General features: G+C 42.0%; 1 protein-coding gene across 5 annotated transcripts in view; it reads left to right on the top strand.

The window, feature by feature from the left end:
- LOC123997657 overlaps window positions 1–16,748 on the top strand; it is a 69,306-nt gene extending 52,558 nt beyond the window's left edge. For 2 of the 5 annotated variants that reach the window (XM_046302110.1, XM_046302111.1), the window contains 9 exons: window positions 1,786–2,012; window positions 2,097–3,100; window positions 3,495–3,647; window positions 5,117–5,194; window positions 8,963–9,079; window positions 9,865–10,014; window positions 10,234–10,400; window positions 16,163–16,354; window positions 16,606–16,748. In XM_046302110.1, the coding sequence (XP_046158066.1) occupies window positions 1,786–2,012; window positions 2,097–3,100; window positions 3,495–3,647; window positions 5,117–5,194; window positions 8,963–9,079; window positions 9,865–10,014; window positions 10,234–10,365 (1,861 nt within the window). In that variant the 3' untranslated portion in view covers window positions 10,366–10,400; window positions 16,163–16,354; window positions 16,606–16,748. Of the gene's footprint in view, window positions 1–632; window positions 727–1,131; window positions 1,678–1,785; window positions 2,018–2,096; window positions 3,101–3,494; window positions 3,648–5,116; window positions 5,195–8,962; window positions 9,080–9,864; window positions 10,015–10,233; window positions 10,401–16,162; window positions 16,355–16,605 lie in introns of those variants that run through there. The other 3 variants (XM_046302112.1, XM_046302113.1, XM_046302114.1) reach the window with 3 other exon arrangements.
- The last annotated feature ends 598 nt before the right edge of the window (window positions 16,749–17,346 follow it).

Genomic DNA, 17,346 nt, shown 5'->3' with positions numbered 1-17,346 from the left:
AGACATAAAAGGTTATGCACATTGTCTTTGATTGACATATCATAGTTGTATGTAGTGCCTTTTTTAAATATATACAGTATTGTTTGTCTGTGATTATGAAACAGCGAAATCAAGTGTTTTTTGTACATTAATAGGAAATACACTGAAATTAACTCAATTTCACATGGTGTGTGATTGCACAATGCTTTCACTCTTCTCCTGGTGAATCAGACTTGTTTCTCTCTTTGAATAAATCTTTGTGATTGGTGATAGTGTATAATCTTTATATTTGACTGAATCTTAAAAAGAATTACCAAGCATTGAACTACCATGTTGGCACACAATCGCCCAAGCATGCAAATGTCATAGTTCCATAGATTTCCATAGATTACATGATCTGAGCAGAAATTTAAAACCGTAGGCTAAAACCGCAGAATGAAATGGAGCTCTGGCGCGGTATATTACCAAATGACAAGTGTGCCTATGAAAATAATCCAATCGACTGCTGATTTACGGCCATTCACTTCTCAAAACAGTGGTGTAATCATTAGTCTAAACAGAGATGTTCTATTGGACAAATTCAGGTGGGTCCCTACCCGTTTCGTTCCGTTTACGAAACGTTTTGCAACAGAATTGGCGTAATGAATACACCCCAGGTATGACTAATGACGTCAGCAAGGTAGTGCACACTCACAGCTCCTTTCCGGTGTAGGCAACTGCAGTGCGCTCGAGTTCCTGGTTGACATTGTAAGACACTTTTAAAAAATTGTTATTGTATTTCTTTACGATGTGGTCATTGGTAAAGTCATTAAAATGTAGATGGGACCCGGTTAACTTCACCGAGGAAGCCACCGGGATTAATGTTCGCGTTCAAGACTTCCCAACTTTATCGTGTTCAGAGCGCGAAACCAGATTTAATCGATCGAGAAAGATAAACCATACTTATCCAAACACTTTATGCATGCAGATGGTCTAAAAGTGGAGGCACATAAAACAAATATGTGATTTTGGCAATCTTTAAAGGAAGGATAATTAATTTGGTGAAGTCATACTGCTTAACTTGATTCAGACCGTGAACACAGCCTAGAACTTTCGTGGTTACGGACTCCGCGTTGTCGGAATGAAATGTATTTACACACCTCCGCCTCTTAAAATAGGACTGCATAGACAGGTCATTAGTTTTGGTTATAGGTTGTGTACCGCGGGCAACAGAAAGAGACGACAGCTGCTGGTGTCAGATATTCGATATCGTATAGGAATAGGCTGCTGTTGTCTAAAGTTTATTATCATAGGTACAAGCGAGCAGTGAAACGAATGGCGGGGAGATCGTGAACGTTTGCGAGGCTTGTTTTTTAGTTGTTGCTTTGACAGTTGGCGAAATGTACTGACAACGTGGTTCAAGGTCGACGTGTAGGCGGCTGTGGGTTTCAACTGTAAACACTCACAGCTCTGTGCTAAAAGAGCCAACATGTTGAGCAAAACATCCACTATAATATTAAAGCGCACTGAGGCAAAGCAAAAATCGAGGCTCTACGCTGCAAGCTAGTTAGAGCAGATAACTGAATTAGGCTAAACAGCCTAGTATAATAATGTTTAATATATAAGTGGGCCAAAAGTGAAGCCAGCTCTTGAAAACCCAATTCTGACTTGGAAAAACCTATTTGAATGTCACTGCCAGCAAGTGCAATTATATAGAATGTAATTCTAAGATTAGATATCAAACCGTTATCTACACCATGATCAAAACGTTTAGAATACATTTAGTTAAGGCTGCAGCGAAGAATAATTTCTGCTTTATTCCAACAGAATATTGAAGATCATTCTGTGGACATCAGGGGATTTTCTAGCCTCTCCGTCTACTATGTCCTCCAGAGGCAAAGGTGAGGAGTGTCTGGTGTGTGGGGGTGCCCTGCACGGCAACCAACGGCGATGGCTCTTTGGGCGTCAGAACAAGAAAGATGGTCAGCCTCAGACCCCATCAGACTCGCTGGGCAGGGGAAGTCTCTCCAGGTCTTCTCAAAGCAGCCCCTGGGGTGAGGTGTGTGTGTGTGTGTGCGCACTTCTCTGCGTATATGTGCGTGTGTCTGTTCTAAATGTTTTATTTTCCCACTTTGCAGGTAGCACCATGTCTCTTGGCTCCACGGTCTCTCTCTCGTCCCTTTCCTCACCTTCTAAAGCAATGGACCTTCTCTCTGTGCTGACACACATACTAGGCCAGTCCGTACCACGGGGCAGTGGGCGGGGGGAGTTCTTGTGTGGCAAATGTGTTTCAGTTCTAGAGCGGGTTTTCAAGTTTGACTCTGTCATTTCCAGGGTGAGGGTCTTATCCTCTGAGAGGCTTCAGAAGTTGACCCAGGAGAGGGACAAGGTCAGGCAGTGGGTACGCAGCGCTTACCGCCAGCGATGCCCTCAGGGTTTCCGGATGAGGAGCAGCACTAGTGAGGAGGATGGGGAGGGAATGGGAAACCGAGAGGGTTACATTGAAATGTTGAAGGAGAACATGGCCCTGTCAGAGTATGAGTGTTGGTCTGAGAAATGGGACGCATGTCCATACTTCAGGAGAACGGGGAAACGATGCACGATGGGGAAGAATTGTGAGGGATGTGATTCTCTGAGGGTGTCTGACTCCGCCTATGAGTCGGTTTGTGGGGTTCCCCGCCGCCTACCCTTCCAACCCTTTTCCCCCTTGGCTCTATCGCGGGATAAGTCGCAGAGCATGCCTCTTCATTGGTCGAGAGTGCCGTCGCTAAGCTCTAGCCCAGCGTCATTGACTGGATCCGCTCTCTCCTTACGAGCGTCCTCTCGCACTGAGTCCATCCAATCGCTGGACTCGCTGTGTTGCCGTGATCCATTTGATTTCCCGGATGATTTGTCACTCCTGGTCCTCAGAGAGTTGAAAGGTATTGAAGGAAAGCCTGTCAGTTCACCTTCGGGGAGTAAGATTCCCGTTTTGGGTAAGAGGGAAGGGCGATATTCAGGAGAGGTAGGTGAGACATCCTCCCCTGAGGTAACAAGGGTGCTGAATTTTGGAGAGCGGGAGAATGGAGGAGAGGAAGTGGACGGAGAGACAAATGACGTTCTGACTGAATTGAGGGACGAGTTTATTCCACTACACAGAGAAGTGAGTTTTTTTTCTTATATTCTATCAAAATACAGCATGCCAAATAATGATAGGAAGTGATTATAAGTAGAGCTAGGATTTTCTTCTGACGACAACACTTTGGATTCTCATAGCCTATAAATGGGCCCTTTCCCTGGTCAGGAAAATATCTCTGCCCTAAATGAGGATTTTCCGACTGGTTGCCTTGCCTGTGGTCTGTGGATCACGCCGTCTATCACGGAGTGTAAATATTTACTTAGTGGTCTGTAATATGCCATCTAGTATCTAATGTCTGGAGCCAGTGCAAAAGTCCAACTGAATATTCTCTTACTTATAAATACAGGAGTAGGACTTCAACAGAATTAAGTGACAACTTATGTCTTTCACGAAATGACGTTTTATTATTTCATTTCAGAGCAATACAGGTCGAGTGCACCTTGCAGTCAGACAGTTGAGAGGACAGCTTGATCAAGCCATGACACGCATCAAGACCCTAGAAACTGAGCTTAAACACGGGACCAAAACCAAACCAGAAGCTAATGTCAGTGGACCAGAGGATTGGCTTAAGGTAAGCACTGAGTAGTTTATTGATTTGACATTGATTTCCCCCCCCGAGTTTAGACATTTTCAGCTGGATTCCTAGACACAAATGAAGCCTACTCATGGACTAAAAAGCATTCTCCATGGAGATTCTCCAATGAAAGCATTTATATATTCTTTTATACCAGGACTAGGCTGTGTCTGGGAAACCGGTCCATAGTATTTATAGTAACTCAATTGAGAAAGAAAACAGTATAAATTGGTGAGCGGAATTGAAGGGTCATGATAATTTGGTTGCGCGCACACACAAGTACAACTGAGGTTGACACTCCTTGTCATGGTAATTGACTGCTGACATTTTATACAAGATAAACAGGTATATGCCTCGTCAACTGGTGCACAGCAATATAATGGCCTGAACATAGTGTCCCTAACATGCTTCCTCTTCATGTACTTGCGTGCGCACACACGTCTACAGAATCACTTGGATAGCTATGTCTTTAAGCCACGTTTGTGTTGACTAAGCACAAATAAAGCATTATGCATGGAATGATGGGTGTGTTAGTTTGGTTTGGTTTCTGGACTGGGGGGGTGGTGTCTCCTTAATGCAGGTGCACTCATATAACCACACACACACACACATCTCCCTGGAATCTTCCCCAACTAGTGGAGTTTGCCCTGCAGCTCAGGATGGCTTTTCATAAAGAGATCATTAACATGCTACTCGGCTGCTGAGTGGCATCTCTTGTCCTTACTTCCTTACAGTAGACTCAAGTTATCCAACCATGCATCTACCTATGGTTCTAGCATGTCTAGGCCTCACACCCAGCTGTTAAGGCATCTTACCTAAACTGATTCTCATTTCATGAGATTTGCGTCTGAGATTCCGATCTAGCTTGAGTTCCAGTTTTTGGGATATATTAGCAAGTTCAGTCTGGGAATGGGAGCTGTAAATCCACGAAGAGCTTTGACGATTAAGAGCACCACAGAAAGCTCTACACAAGGAAATATTTGAATTTGCCTGGAATCTGACATTGGCTCCACCCAATCCTAGAAAAATTCAAATAAGTCAATCATTGGGATTATTTGTGTGCTCTGTGTGAGATTTCACAGTATATCAAGCTTTTGTGGTGGGGAACTTTAATACTTGGCACTTGCGGGGCAAATTTATAGGCTTATAATATATGTTCTAAATGTATTACAATAATGCAAACTGATTGCCTGCATTCTATGAAAGCATCAACTGTATTATAGTGGCATATATCACCCACAAGACACTGGCTTCAAAATGGACAGGTCTGCTGCTCTAGCCTGGTCCCAAATATGTTTGTGCGGTCTTGGCAATGCCTGTGGTCATTGTCATCAGTTTGAAAGAAAACACACACTGATCTAGTACCAGGCTAGTCTGCTCTTCTATCGCTGCAACAATGCCAACCCCGTGTTGATTTAACATCCTTCATCTAAGTCCTGTATATGTTGTGATTATGGCTTTTTCAGTTTCAGCAAAAGGACGGGGGAAACTTGCTACTGCAGAGTTTGGGGCATTCGTTGCTCAGCAAAGACAGAGTTATCCGGGTGAGTGATTCATACTGATTCTATGAGGGGAGACAATGCAGTCATGCCTAAAACACAGGGATCCACTTCACTCACAAATGAGACAGTGGCTGAGCTAGTGGAATGTTACCATCACAACATGGACACCCCAAGCTCTTAAACTCCCAGACTTAACTTAAGATGTAGTGGTTTTAGCAGATGGGAATCCATTTTCATCACAAATCCCAAACAAAATGTCTAACTCTATTAAAGTTTGTATGGGTGAGCAAACTTCCTCAGCTTAACATATACTGACTGTTAGACAAATGGATAAATCAAATCGGTTTAATATAGAGTACCAGTCAAAAGTTTGAACACACCTACTCATTCCAGGGTTTTTAGTTAGTTTTACTATTTTCTACATTGTTGAATAGTAGTGAAGACATCAAAACTATGAAGTAGCACATATGGAATCATTTAGTAACCAAAAAAGTGTAGCCATCCTTTGCCTTGATGGCAGCTTCATGGTGTCAGTACACTTCAGTACACTCTTGGAATCCTCCCAACCAGCTTCATGGTGTAGTCACCTGGAATGCATTTAAATTAATAGGTGTGCCTTGTTAAATTTCAAGAACTTTAAGTTTCTTCAAGTGCAGTCACAAAACCTATCAAGCGTTATGATGAAACTGGCTCTCATGAGGACCGCCACAGGAAAGGAAGACCCAGAGTTACCTCTGCTGCAGAGGATAAGTTCATTAGAATTACCACCCTCAGAAATAGGAAATTAGCTGCACCTCAGATTGCAGCCCAAATAAATGCTTCAGAGTTTGAGTAAGACACATCTCAACATCAACTGTTCAGAGGAGACTGTGTAAATCAGGCCTTCATGGTCGAATTGCTGCAAAGAAACCAATACTAATGGACATGAATAATACGAAGACTTGCCTGGGCCAAGAAACACAGGCAAATGATATTTGACTGGTGCAAATCTGTCCTTTGGACTGATGAGTTCTTATTTGAGATTTTTGGTTCCAACCGCTGTGTCTTTGTGAGATGCAATTGTCATACTTGAGTAAAAGTATAGATACCTTAATAGAAAGTTACTCAAGTGAATGTTACCCAGTAAAATAGTACTTGAGTTAAAGCCTAAAAGTATTTGGTTTTAAATATACAGTTTAAGTCGAATTTTACATACACCTCAGCCAAATACATTTAAACTCTGTTTTTCACAATTCCTGACATTTAATCCGAGAAGAAAATCCTTGTCTTGCAATTTTGCAACAACTTTGGAGGTATGCTTTAGGTCATTGTCCATTTGGAAGACCCATTTGCGAACAAGCGTTAACTTTCTGACTGATGTTTTGAGATGTTGCTTCAATATATCCACATAAATCTCCTCATGATGCAATCTATTTTGTGAAGTGCACCAGTCCCTCCTGTAGCAGAGCACCCCCACAACATGATGCTGCACCCCCATGCTTCACGGTTGGGATGGTATTCTACAGCTTGCAAGCCTCCCCCTTTTTCCTCCAAACAGAACGATGGTCATTATGGCCAAACAGTTTTTTTGTTTCATATGACCAGAGAACCAGAGGATTCTCCAAAAAGTGATCTTTGTCCCAATGTGCAGTTGCAAACCGTAGTCTGGCTTTTTTTATGCCGGTTTTGGAGCAGTGGCTTCTTCCTTGCTGAGCGGCCTTTCAGGTTATATCGATATAGGACTCGTTTTGCTATGGATATAGATACTGTTTCCTCCAGCATCTTCACAACGTCATTTGCTGCTGTTCTGGGATTGATGCACACTTGCACTTTTCGCACCAAAGTACGTTCATCTCTAGGAGACTGAACGCGTCTCCTCCCTGAGCAGTATGACGGCTGCGTGGTCCCATGGTGTTTATACTTGCTTACTCTTGTTTGTTCAGATGAACGTGGTACCTTCAGGCATTTGGAAATTGCTCCCAAGGATGAATGACTTGTGGAGGTGTACAATTTTTTTTTCTTCTGAGGTCTTGGCTGATTTTTGATTCTCCCATGATGTCAAGCAAAGAGGCACTGAGTTTGAAGGTAGGCCTTGAAATACATCCACAGGTACACCTCCAATTGACTCAAATGATGTCAATTAGCCTATCAGAAGCTTCTAAAGCCATGACATAATTTTCTGGAATTTTCCAAGCTGTTTAAAGGCACAGTCAACTTTGTGTATGTAAACTTCTGACCCACTGGAATTGGGATACAGTGAAATAATCGCTCTGTAAACAATTGTTGGAAAAATGACTTGTCATGCGTGAAGTAGATGTCCTAACCGACTTGCCAAAACTATAGTTTGTTAGCGAGAAATGTGTGGAGTTGTTGAAAAACGAGTTTTAATGACTCAACATAAGTGTATTTAAACTTCTGACTTCAACTGTACTTAAGTCTCAAAGTATGTTATTGCTAAAATATACTTAAGTATCAAAAGTAAAAGTATAAATCATTTAAAATTCCTTACAGTAAGCAAATTTACAGATAGCCAGGGGCACACTCCCAACACTCAGACTTTTACAAAATATGCATTTGTGTTAAGTGAGTCCACTTGACCATAGGCAGTAAGGACGGCCACATTTTATCTTGATAAGTGCATGACAATTTGAAATTTAAATTTAACGAGCACTTTGGGTTGTCAGTGAAAATATATGGCGTAAAAAGTAACATTTTCTTTAGGACTGTAGTGAAGTAAAATTGTCAAGAATATAAATAAAGTACAGATACCCCAATTTCAAGTAGTACTTGAAATAATTGTTTACTTAAGTTACACCACTGTGTGTGGTTCCCACCGTGAGGAGATGGTGTGGGGGTGCTTGCTGGTGAAACTGTCTGTGATTTATTTAGAATTCAAGGCACTCTTAACCAGCATGGCTACCACAGCATTCTGCAGCAATACTCCATCCCATCTGGTTTGCGCTTAGTGGGACAATCATTTGTTTTTCAACAGGACAATGAGCCAAAACACCTCCAGGCTGTGTAAGAGGTATTTGACCAAGAAGGAGAATGATGGAGTGCTGCATCCACAATCACCTGACTTCAACCCAATTCAGGTGGTTAGGGATGAGTTGGCCCACAGAGTGAAGGAAAAGCAACCAACAAGTTCTCAGCATATGTACTAAACTTCAAGACCTTTGGAAAATAATTCCAGGTGGCTACCTCATGAAGCTGGTTGAGTGTAAAGTTGTCATCAAGGCAAAGGGTGGCTACTTTGAAGAACCTCAAATATAAAATATTTTGATTTAACACTTTTGGTTACTACATGATTCCATATGTTATTTCATAGTTTTGATGTCTTCACTATTACTCTACAATGTAGAACATGGTCAAAATAAACAAAAACCCTTGAATGAGCAGGTGTGTCAAACGTTTTGACCGGTTCTATGTGTATTTTTGTCACATTTATTGGTCGTGTACACAGTTTAGCAGATGTTATAGCGGGTGCAATGAAATGCTTATATTACTAGCTCCTAACAATGCAGTAAAATGTCAAGCAGGTACACAAATAATCCATCAAATAAAATAATAACGATAATCAAGAAATCCAATTATCAACCCAAATTGTCCCAACCGTGAGTGGTTGGGGCAAACCCTGTTTTCTTAACTATCATTGTCGCAATATTTATCATTGAGACATTTGTTTAAATGCAGTTTTTGTATTCTGATTGTCATTTAAATGTCTTTTATTTTTTCTTACCACATCAAGTCCTTTTCTGATGCCATCTCTGGGACAAGCCATGTGTTATTCCATGATCAGATATTAATTTCCTGTCTTCCTGTCTGTCTCAGGAGTGCATGTGTCTGATCGGGAAGATGTGCGTTGAGGTGGGGACAGGGACAGACGTGGCTGACAGACTAACACAGGCACTCGCTGACAATCTGAAACAAACTCTCTCCGACAATAAGGTGAGGGTTAAGATTGATCCCATTTGATTATTATTTGAATAAGCTATTGGTTTACAATAAAATCACCAAATAAACTTGTGTAGACTGTCAAAGCACGGACAATAAAATGTGTGAATATTTCCTTAGTAAATGACATTACTTAAGTGATAATACCAGAGAAGCCGGTGTTTGGAGGATATATTGGCATGGGTGTTGTTGGGCCCGAGACTACGTTTGTTCTGTATCTAGACGCGACCCAGTCCTTCGTTCTAAATGTTCCATTACCATACTGTCTGGCAACGTTCTTATCCCTTGCTTGCTAGCTAGCCAACTACGGCTAACTTAGTCATGTTAAAAAGTGCAGCCAGAATAACAGCAAAGTATTTGCATTTGTTTCCGCTGTTTTCTAGTGACATTTATTTTGATACATCCAAAACAATGAGCTAATGAGGTGCGATTTCTCTTAGCATAGAAAATGTGCACACTTGTCAGGAGTTAGCCAACAACACAGCAAAATGTTAGTCTAAAATAAATCTGAGAATGTCTAGATACTTTTAATAGTGGAAATCAAGTTCATAAATTGCTTGACTGGGCTGATGACAGTGGATTGCGCAGTCAGATGGAACAGAGTGAATAGGCATTTTAACGTCGTAGATTTAGCCGGTGGCAACTTGTGGAATAGACACTGGCTGGAATGCGGTTTTATCCAATCAGCATTCGGGATTAGACCCACCTGTTGTATGGGATATAGAACATTTCTGTACAAGGTTATTTTGCTGATGTCTTGTGTTCTACCACTTCATTAGCTAGCCCTGGAGGCTCTGCTCTCTGAGGTGAGTGAGAGGGAGAAGAGGATGGAGAGCGAGATGGAGGCACTGAAGAAGGCCGGGAGAGACCAGGAGAAAGACCTCTCCACACTCAACGCTGTGCTCCAATGTAACCAAGACATCATCAATGTGAGTCTAATGTTGAAAGCCCACACGTGTGATTGCTGTGCTACCAATGTACGGCAGCTGCTGTAGAACACACACACCCCCACGCTCTTTCACTTGGATGTATTAACTCAAATTCATTAACACAATTAACATATTGTGCTGGATACACTATAGTCATTCAGTCAAAGGTGTTACTAGTCATTTCTCCCATAAGGGCCCTGTTTTTCTTCTAACCCCCAGGAACTGAGAGTGGAGCTGGTTGAGAAGGAGCGAGTGCAGCGGGAGGTGCAGAAGGAGAGGGAAGTGTGGAGACAGCGGGACCAGGCCCTCACAGCAGTCCTACAGGAAAAGAGTCACTTCTCCTCTGCCTGAAGGAGGCACTAAAGAGCTCTCAGAAAGACATTCAGGTGAGGGGGATCACCTCAACCTACAGTGTCTCTATAGGTTGAATTAAATTAGGTGTGTTGTGGGACTCCTACTCTGAGACGCTTTGTGAATACAGACCCAGATGTCTTGAAAGATGGTGTTTTGATTGATTTGATTATCTGTTCGTTTGACCATTCCTGATCTAAATAGAATTGATTCCAGATATATCTCTTTTTAGTGTGCCCACAATTGTTTGTGTCAGGTTCAGTAACCAGTGCTGCATGCACTGACCTCTGTTATTCAAGTTAAAGGTGCTACATGTCCATTCTCACCCATGTGGAAGCAAGGTGAATTACGACAACTCTTTTTATTTTATTTTTTAAAACAACTCTTTCCACTCCCACACATCCCATTTCCCTGCAATACGGTGGAGAGGTTAGTGCTATCCGACATCCAAGGATCCCGGGTAGCATGGACCATGATGGAGGCTATTTTGCGTTCAGTTTCGTCGACCAACTTCAAGCAGTCAGAGATATTTCACTGCGATTTAGATGGTACAATGATTCCCTACACTATTCAGTGCATGTTTTCTCACATAAACTGAAATGGTTTTAAGGGTGTAGATTTTATGCAACTATGAAATTACAGGGCGATTTCTACGTTGGCTGCTTGCCACAGTTTGCAATTGTTCCTTGTTTTTTGAGACTGGCTTGACTATGCAAATAAGCCAATGGAGGGGTAGCCTACATGGTCTAATTCTCTGCGTGGTAATAATAATACATTTTGTTTTCTAAAGTGGTTTCTTGCATCATACAACACAATAAAATGCAATTTACAGTCATTTATTTGGCCCATGTTACAGACCCGGTAAAAAAATCATGAATTAATGTCAAGCCCTTCATAATGTTTTAGAAGTCTTATGCAATGTAGGCCTGCATTGAACACCACATATAGGCTACTGTAGGCTATATCATTGAAATCATAAGCTATTTCCATGTGCAAATGTTATGGGATTCATACTGTTTTGTTGGTAGGCCAACATCATGCTGAAATAGCCACAATAGCCTATTGGCTACTGTCTAACACTGTAAGGGTACAGCCTACAGTGTTCACTGTAGACGCGCGCCAGAAGTTGCACGAAGTTCAAGTTACCGTGCCCCAAAAAATTAGAAGGAATGTTGCTACAACAATAAAACAGTTTTAATGGACAGTTACTTTGCATTAGCGTCAGGACTCTTGACACATTTTTGCAGTGCCATGTAAGTCAACTGAGTAGAATGGTAGAATAATATTTCAAAAGTAAGCTATTTATCTAACATATCCAGGGAATGCATGATTGATAAATTGATGTGAAATCTGTCAAAATAGGATCCAGAATTATCAGATTTATTTTTGTCTCTTTTTGCATCTACAGTACCAGTCAAAAGTTTGGACACACTTACTCATTCCAGGATTTTTCTTTTTTTAAACTATTTTCTACATTGCAGAATAATAGTGAAGACATCAAAACTATGAAATAGCACATATGGAATCATGTAGTACCCAAATAAGTGTTAAACAAATCACAATATATTGTATATTCTGAAAGGTAGCCACCCTTTTCCTTGACTGCTTTGCACACTCTTGGTATTCTCTCAACCAGCTTTACCTGGAATGCTTTTCCAACAGTCTTGAAGGAGTTCCCACTGCTTTTCCTTCACTCTGCGGTCCAACTCATCCCTAACCATCTCAATTGGGTTGAGGTCCGGTGATTGTGGAGGCCAGGTCATCTGATGCAACACTCAATCACTCTCCTTGGTCAAATAGCCCTTTCACAGCCCGAAGGTGTGTTTGGTTATTGTCCTGTTGAAAAACAAATGATAGTTCCACTAAGCGTGAACCAGATGTGATGGCGTATCACTGCAGAATGCTGTGGTAGCCATGCTGGTAAAATGTTCCTTGAATTCCAAATAAATCACTGTCAGTGTCACCAGCAAAGCACCCCCACACCATCACACCTCCTCCATGCTTCATGGTGGGAACCACACACATGTGGAGATCATCCGTTCACCTTCTCTGCATCTCACAAAGACACGGTGGTTGGAACCAAAAAATCTCCCATTTGGACTCATCAGACCAAAGGACATATTTCCACCAGTCTAATGTCCATTGCTCGTTTCTTGGACCAAGCAAGTTATTGGTGTCCTAGTAGTGGTTTCTTTGCAGCAATTCGACCATGAAGGCCTGATTTCAAGTAGTCTCCTCTGAACATTTGATGTTGAGATGTCTGTTACTTGAACTCTGTGAAGCATTCATTTAGGCTGCATTTATGAGGCTGGTAACTCTAATGAACGTATCCTCTGCAGCAGAGGTAACTCTGGGTCTTCATAAGAGCCAGTTTCATCATACCACTTGATGGTTTTTGCGAATGGACTTGAAGAAACTTGAAAAGTTCTTGAAATGTTCCACAATGACTGATCTTCATGTCTTAAAGTAATGATGGACTGTAGTTTCTCTTTGCTTATTTGAGTTGTTCTTGCCATAATATCGACTTGGTCTTTTGCCAAATAGGGCAATATCTATATATATATATATATATATATATATATATATATAGATAGATAGATAGATAGATAGATAGATAGATAGATAGATAGATAGATAGATAGATAGATAGATAGATAGATAGATAGATAGATAGATAGATAGATAGATAGATGGATGGATGGATAGAGATATCGATATGGATATCTATATCTATATCTCGATATAGATATATATAGATATAGATATAGATATATCAATATCTTCTGTATACCACCCCTATGTTGTCACAACACACCTGATTGGCTCAAATGCATTAAGAAGGAAATAAATCCCACAAATGATATTTTAACAGAGCACACCTCAATTGAAAGGCATTCCAGGTGACTACCTAGTGGAGCTGTTTGAGAGAATGCCAAGCGTGTGCAAACCTGTCATCAAGGCAAAGGGTGGTTACTTTGAAGAATCTTGATTTGTTTAACTTTTTTTGGGTTACTACATGATTATTCAACAATGTAGAAATAGTAAAAATAAAGAAAAACCATTGTAGGTATGTCAACTTTTGACTGGTAATGTATATCTATATCTCACGGTCAACTGCTTTTATTTTCAGCAAACTTAACATGTGTAAATATTTGTGTAAACATAAGATTCAACAACTGAGACATAAACTGAACAAGTTCCACAGACATGTGACTGACAGAATTGGAATAATGTGTCCCTGAACAAAGGGGGGGGTCAAAATCAAAAGTAAGTCTGTATCTGGGGTGGCCACCAGCTGCATTAAGCACAGCAGTGCATCTCCTCATGGACTGCACCATATTTGCCAGTTCTTGCTGTGAGATGTTACCCCACTCTTCCACCAAGGCACCTGCGAGTTCCCAGACATTTCTGGGTGGAATGGCCCTAGCCGTCACCCTCCGATCCAACAGGTCCCAGACGTGCTCAATGGGATTGAGATCCATGCTCTTCGCTGGCCATGGCAGAGCACTGACATTCCTGTCTTGCAGGAAATTACGCACAAAACGAGCAGTGTGGCTGGAGGGTCATGTCAGGATGAGCCTGCAGGAAGGGTACCACATGAGGGAGGAGGATGTCTTCCTTGCAATGCACAGCATTGAGATTGCCTGCAATGACAACAAGCTCAGTCTGATGCTGTGACACACCACTCCAGACCGTGATGGACCCTCCACCATCAAATCGATCCCACTCCAGAGTACAGGCCTTGTTGTAACACTCATTCCTTCGACGATAAACGCAAATCCGAACATCACCCCTGGTGAGACAACCGCGACTCGTCAGTGAAGAACACTTTTTGCCAGTCCTGTCTGGTCCAGCGACGGTGGGTTTGTGCCCATACGCAAAGTTGTTGATGTCTGGTGAGGACCTGCCTTACAACAGGCCTACAAGCCCTCAGTCCAGCCCCTCAGACAGTCTGAGCACTGATGGAGGGATTGTGCGTTCCTGGTGTAACTCTGGCAGTTATTGTTGCCATCCTGTACCTGTCCTGCAGGTGTGATGTTTGGATGTACCGATCCTGTGCAGGTGTTGTTACACGTGGTCTGCCACTGCGAGGACGATCAGCTGTCCGTCCTGTCTCCCTGTAGTGCTGTCTTGGGCGTCTCACAGTACGGACATTGCAATTTATTGCCCTGGCCACATCTGCAGTCCTCATGACTCCATGCAGCATGCCTAAGGCACGTTCTTTTGGTGTTTTTCAGAGTCAGTAGAAAGGCCCTCTGGTGTCCTAAGTTTTCATAACTGTGACATTAATTGTCTACCGTCTGTAAGCTGTTCGTGTCTTAACGACCGTTCCACAGGTGCATGTTCATTAATTGTTTATAGTTCATTGAACAAGCATGGGAAAAAGTGTTTAAACCGTTTACAATGAAGATCTGTGAAGTTATTTGGATTTTTACAAATGATTAAGACCGGGTCCTGGAAAAGGGACATTATTTTTTTGCCGATTTATATATTTTTTGCCAGCATATTGGCCTATAGGCTATATTATTCACTACCTGGTGAAGTCGGAACTCAAAACACTTAGCTAGACTGCTAACTCTAAATATGATATTGTTGCTATATAGCCATGTGGGCTAATTGATGGGCCTCTGCTATTTTATGTATACTCAACAAAAATATAAATGCAGCCATTTCAAAGATTAATAAATTCATTAGGCTTAACCTATGGATTTCACATGACTGGGAATACAGATGCCTTTTAAAAAAAAGGTAGGGGCGTGGATCAGAGAGTCAGTATCTAGTGTTGACCACCATTTACCTCATGCAGAGTGACACATCTCCTATGCATAGAGCTGATCGGGCTGTTTATTGTGGCTTATGGAATGTTGTCCCACTCTTCAATGGCTGTGCGAAGTTGCTGGATATTGGCGGGAACTGGAACACGCTGTTATACATGTTAATCCAGAACATCCCAAACATGCTCAATGGTTGACATGTCTGGTGAGTACACAGGCCATTGAAGAACTGAGTCATTTGCTGCTTCCAGGAATTCTGTACAGATCCTTGTGACCTGAGCCCGGGCAGTATCATGTTGAAATATGTGGTGATGGCGGCAGATAAATGGCACAACAATGGCCCTCAGGATCTCATCACGATATCTCTGTGCATTCAATTTGCCATCGATAAAATGCAGTTGTGTTTATTGTCCATAGCTTATTCCGGCCCATACCATAACCCCACCGCCACCATGGGGCACTGTGTTCACAATGTTGACATTAGTAAACCGCTCGCCAACACGTCGCCAAACAGGTGGTGTGCGGTTGTGAGGCCAGTTGGGACGTACTGCAAAATTCCCTAAAACGACAGAGGCGGCGTATGGTAGAGAAATTAATATTAAATTCTCTGGCAACAGTTCTGGTGCAGTCAGCATGCCAATTGCACACTCCCTCAACTTGAGACATCTGTGGCATTGTGTTGTGACAACTGCACATTTTAGTGTGGCCTTTAATTGTCTCCAATTAAAGGCCACATTTTTGTTCATTATACAAGACCTCGGTTTTACCAATTTTGACATCAGATTCTGACATTTATCCACATTTCTCCAAATGTCAAAGTTGCTCCAAATGTCAAATTTCTGTATTGTTCCATTTGTCCTTGCACAATGTGGGGAGAGGGAGTGAGCAGCTCGCGATTTTTGTATTGGCCCAGCTATTATATGTACTTTTTTTTAAATTACAATGCAAAAATTCTACATGTAGCTCTTTTGACTGGCTTCAGGGAGACTTTCCTCCTCATAACTTGTTTTCTTTCCCCCCAGGCACTGTCAGACTCTGTGATTAGCCAAGGGGTGTCAGGAGGTGGGGCTGAGGGGGCTCTGGCCTCTCAGCTGAAGGAGAAGGAGAGCCTAGTGATAGCCTGGTTACAGGACAGAGAGGAGCACAGCGCCGCCATGTTCCGGGAGTTCTCCAAGCTCACCACCGCCCTGCAGGACTATCAGGGTATAGTGCAGGTGAGTACAAACGAGGATGGGAGAGTGGATGCTTTCACCAATCCCTGTCTTTCATATCAGTGAAGGGGAAGCCATGTAAGACTAGTAAAGAGGCTCCCTCTATATACTGAGATGTGCTGTGTCTTCCATTGTCTTCTACACAATTCAGGTCATCTTCAGTGAGGTATCTAAAATACCAAGCCTATAATATAGTTTGGTCATTAGAACCCATACCTTTCCTCTCTTCCCATCTTTTCCCCTGCCTTTACAAGGTGCAGCAGCAGAATCATAGTCAGACGGTGTCTTCACTGTCAAAGCAACTCAACGACACACGCAACGACCTGAGGGAGAGCGGGAAGGAGAACAAGGAGGCACAGCGAGCCTGGCGGAGCGAAATGGATGACAAAGAGAGGGAGGAGAGGAAATTGAGGGAGAGCCTGGAGAAGAGAGACAAACTCATCGAGGTATGTCCGTACATGAGCGAGGTATGCACATACATGACTTTAGAACAGCACTAAAGGTCGGACCAAATTAACTGACTATTTTGATTTGTAAACTTGTTTTATTTAGCAAGTTCTCCTGGATTCCGAAGAACGGGATCATCTACTCAAAGAACTTCAACAGAACCTGCTGAACAAATGTGAACCCATGATTGCTGTCAAACACACATTATGAAAGACAAACAAGATGGTGAAAGAGCAAAAAACATAGAACCATGAAGGTACAATGCACATTTTATATAGAGGAGTTGCATGAACCAATATTTTCTCCACAGGTAGTTAAAAAAGGTTGTGTTTTGCACATTTGCACTAGTTGCATCTTGCCTTGGCAGGCAAGCCTTGGTTTTTCTGTTAAAACAATTTATGGCCTTTTACAAAACTCTTGACTGGATATTTGTCAATAGTGATGTTATTACTCTGTTTTGGCATCATTCATATTTGTATATTCATATTGATGAAGTATGCTAGTAGTTAATGTCTGACATGGACCAAAGTATATTTTGAAATAGTTTG

This window comes from Oncorhynchus gorbuscha, linkage group LG15 (genome assembly GCF_021184085.1).
Source record: "Oncorhynchus gorbuscha isolate QuinsamMale2020 ecotype Even-year linkage group LG15, OgorEven_v1.0, whole genome shotgun sequence".
NCBI classification, from domain to species: domain Eukaryota; kingdom Metazoa; phylum Chordata; class Actinopteri; order Salmoniformes; family Salmonidae; genus Oncorhynchus; species Oncorhynchus gorbuscha.
Note: the sequence above shows the minus strand (reverse complement) of the source record. Positions and strands in the feature narration are given on the sequence as shown.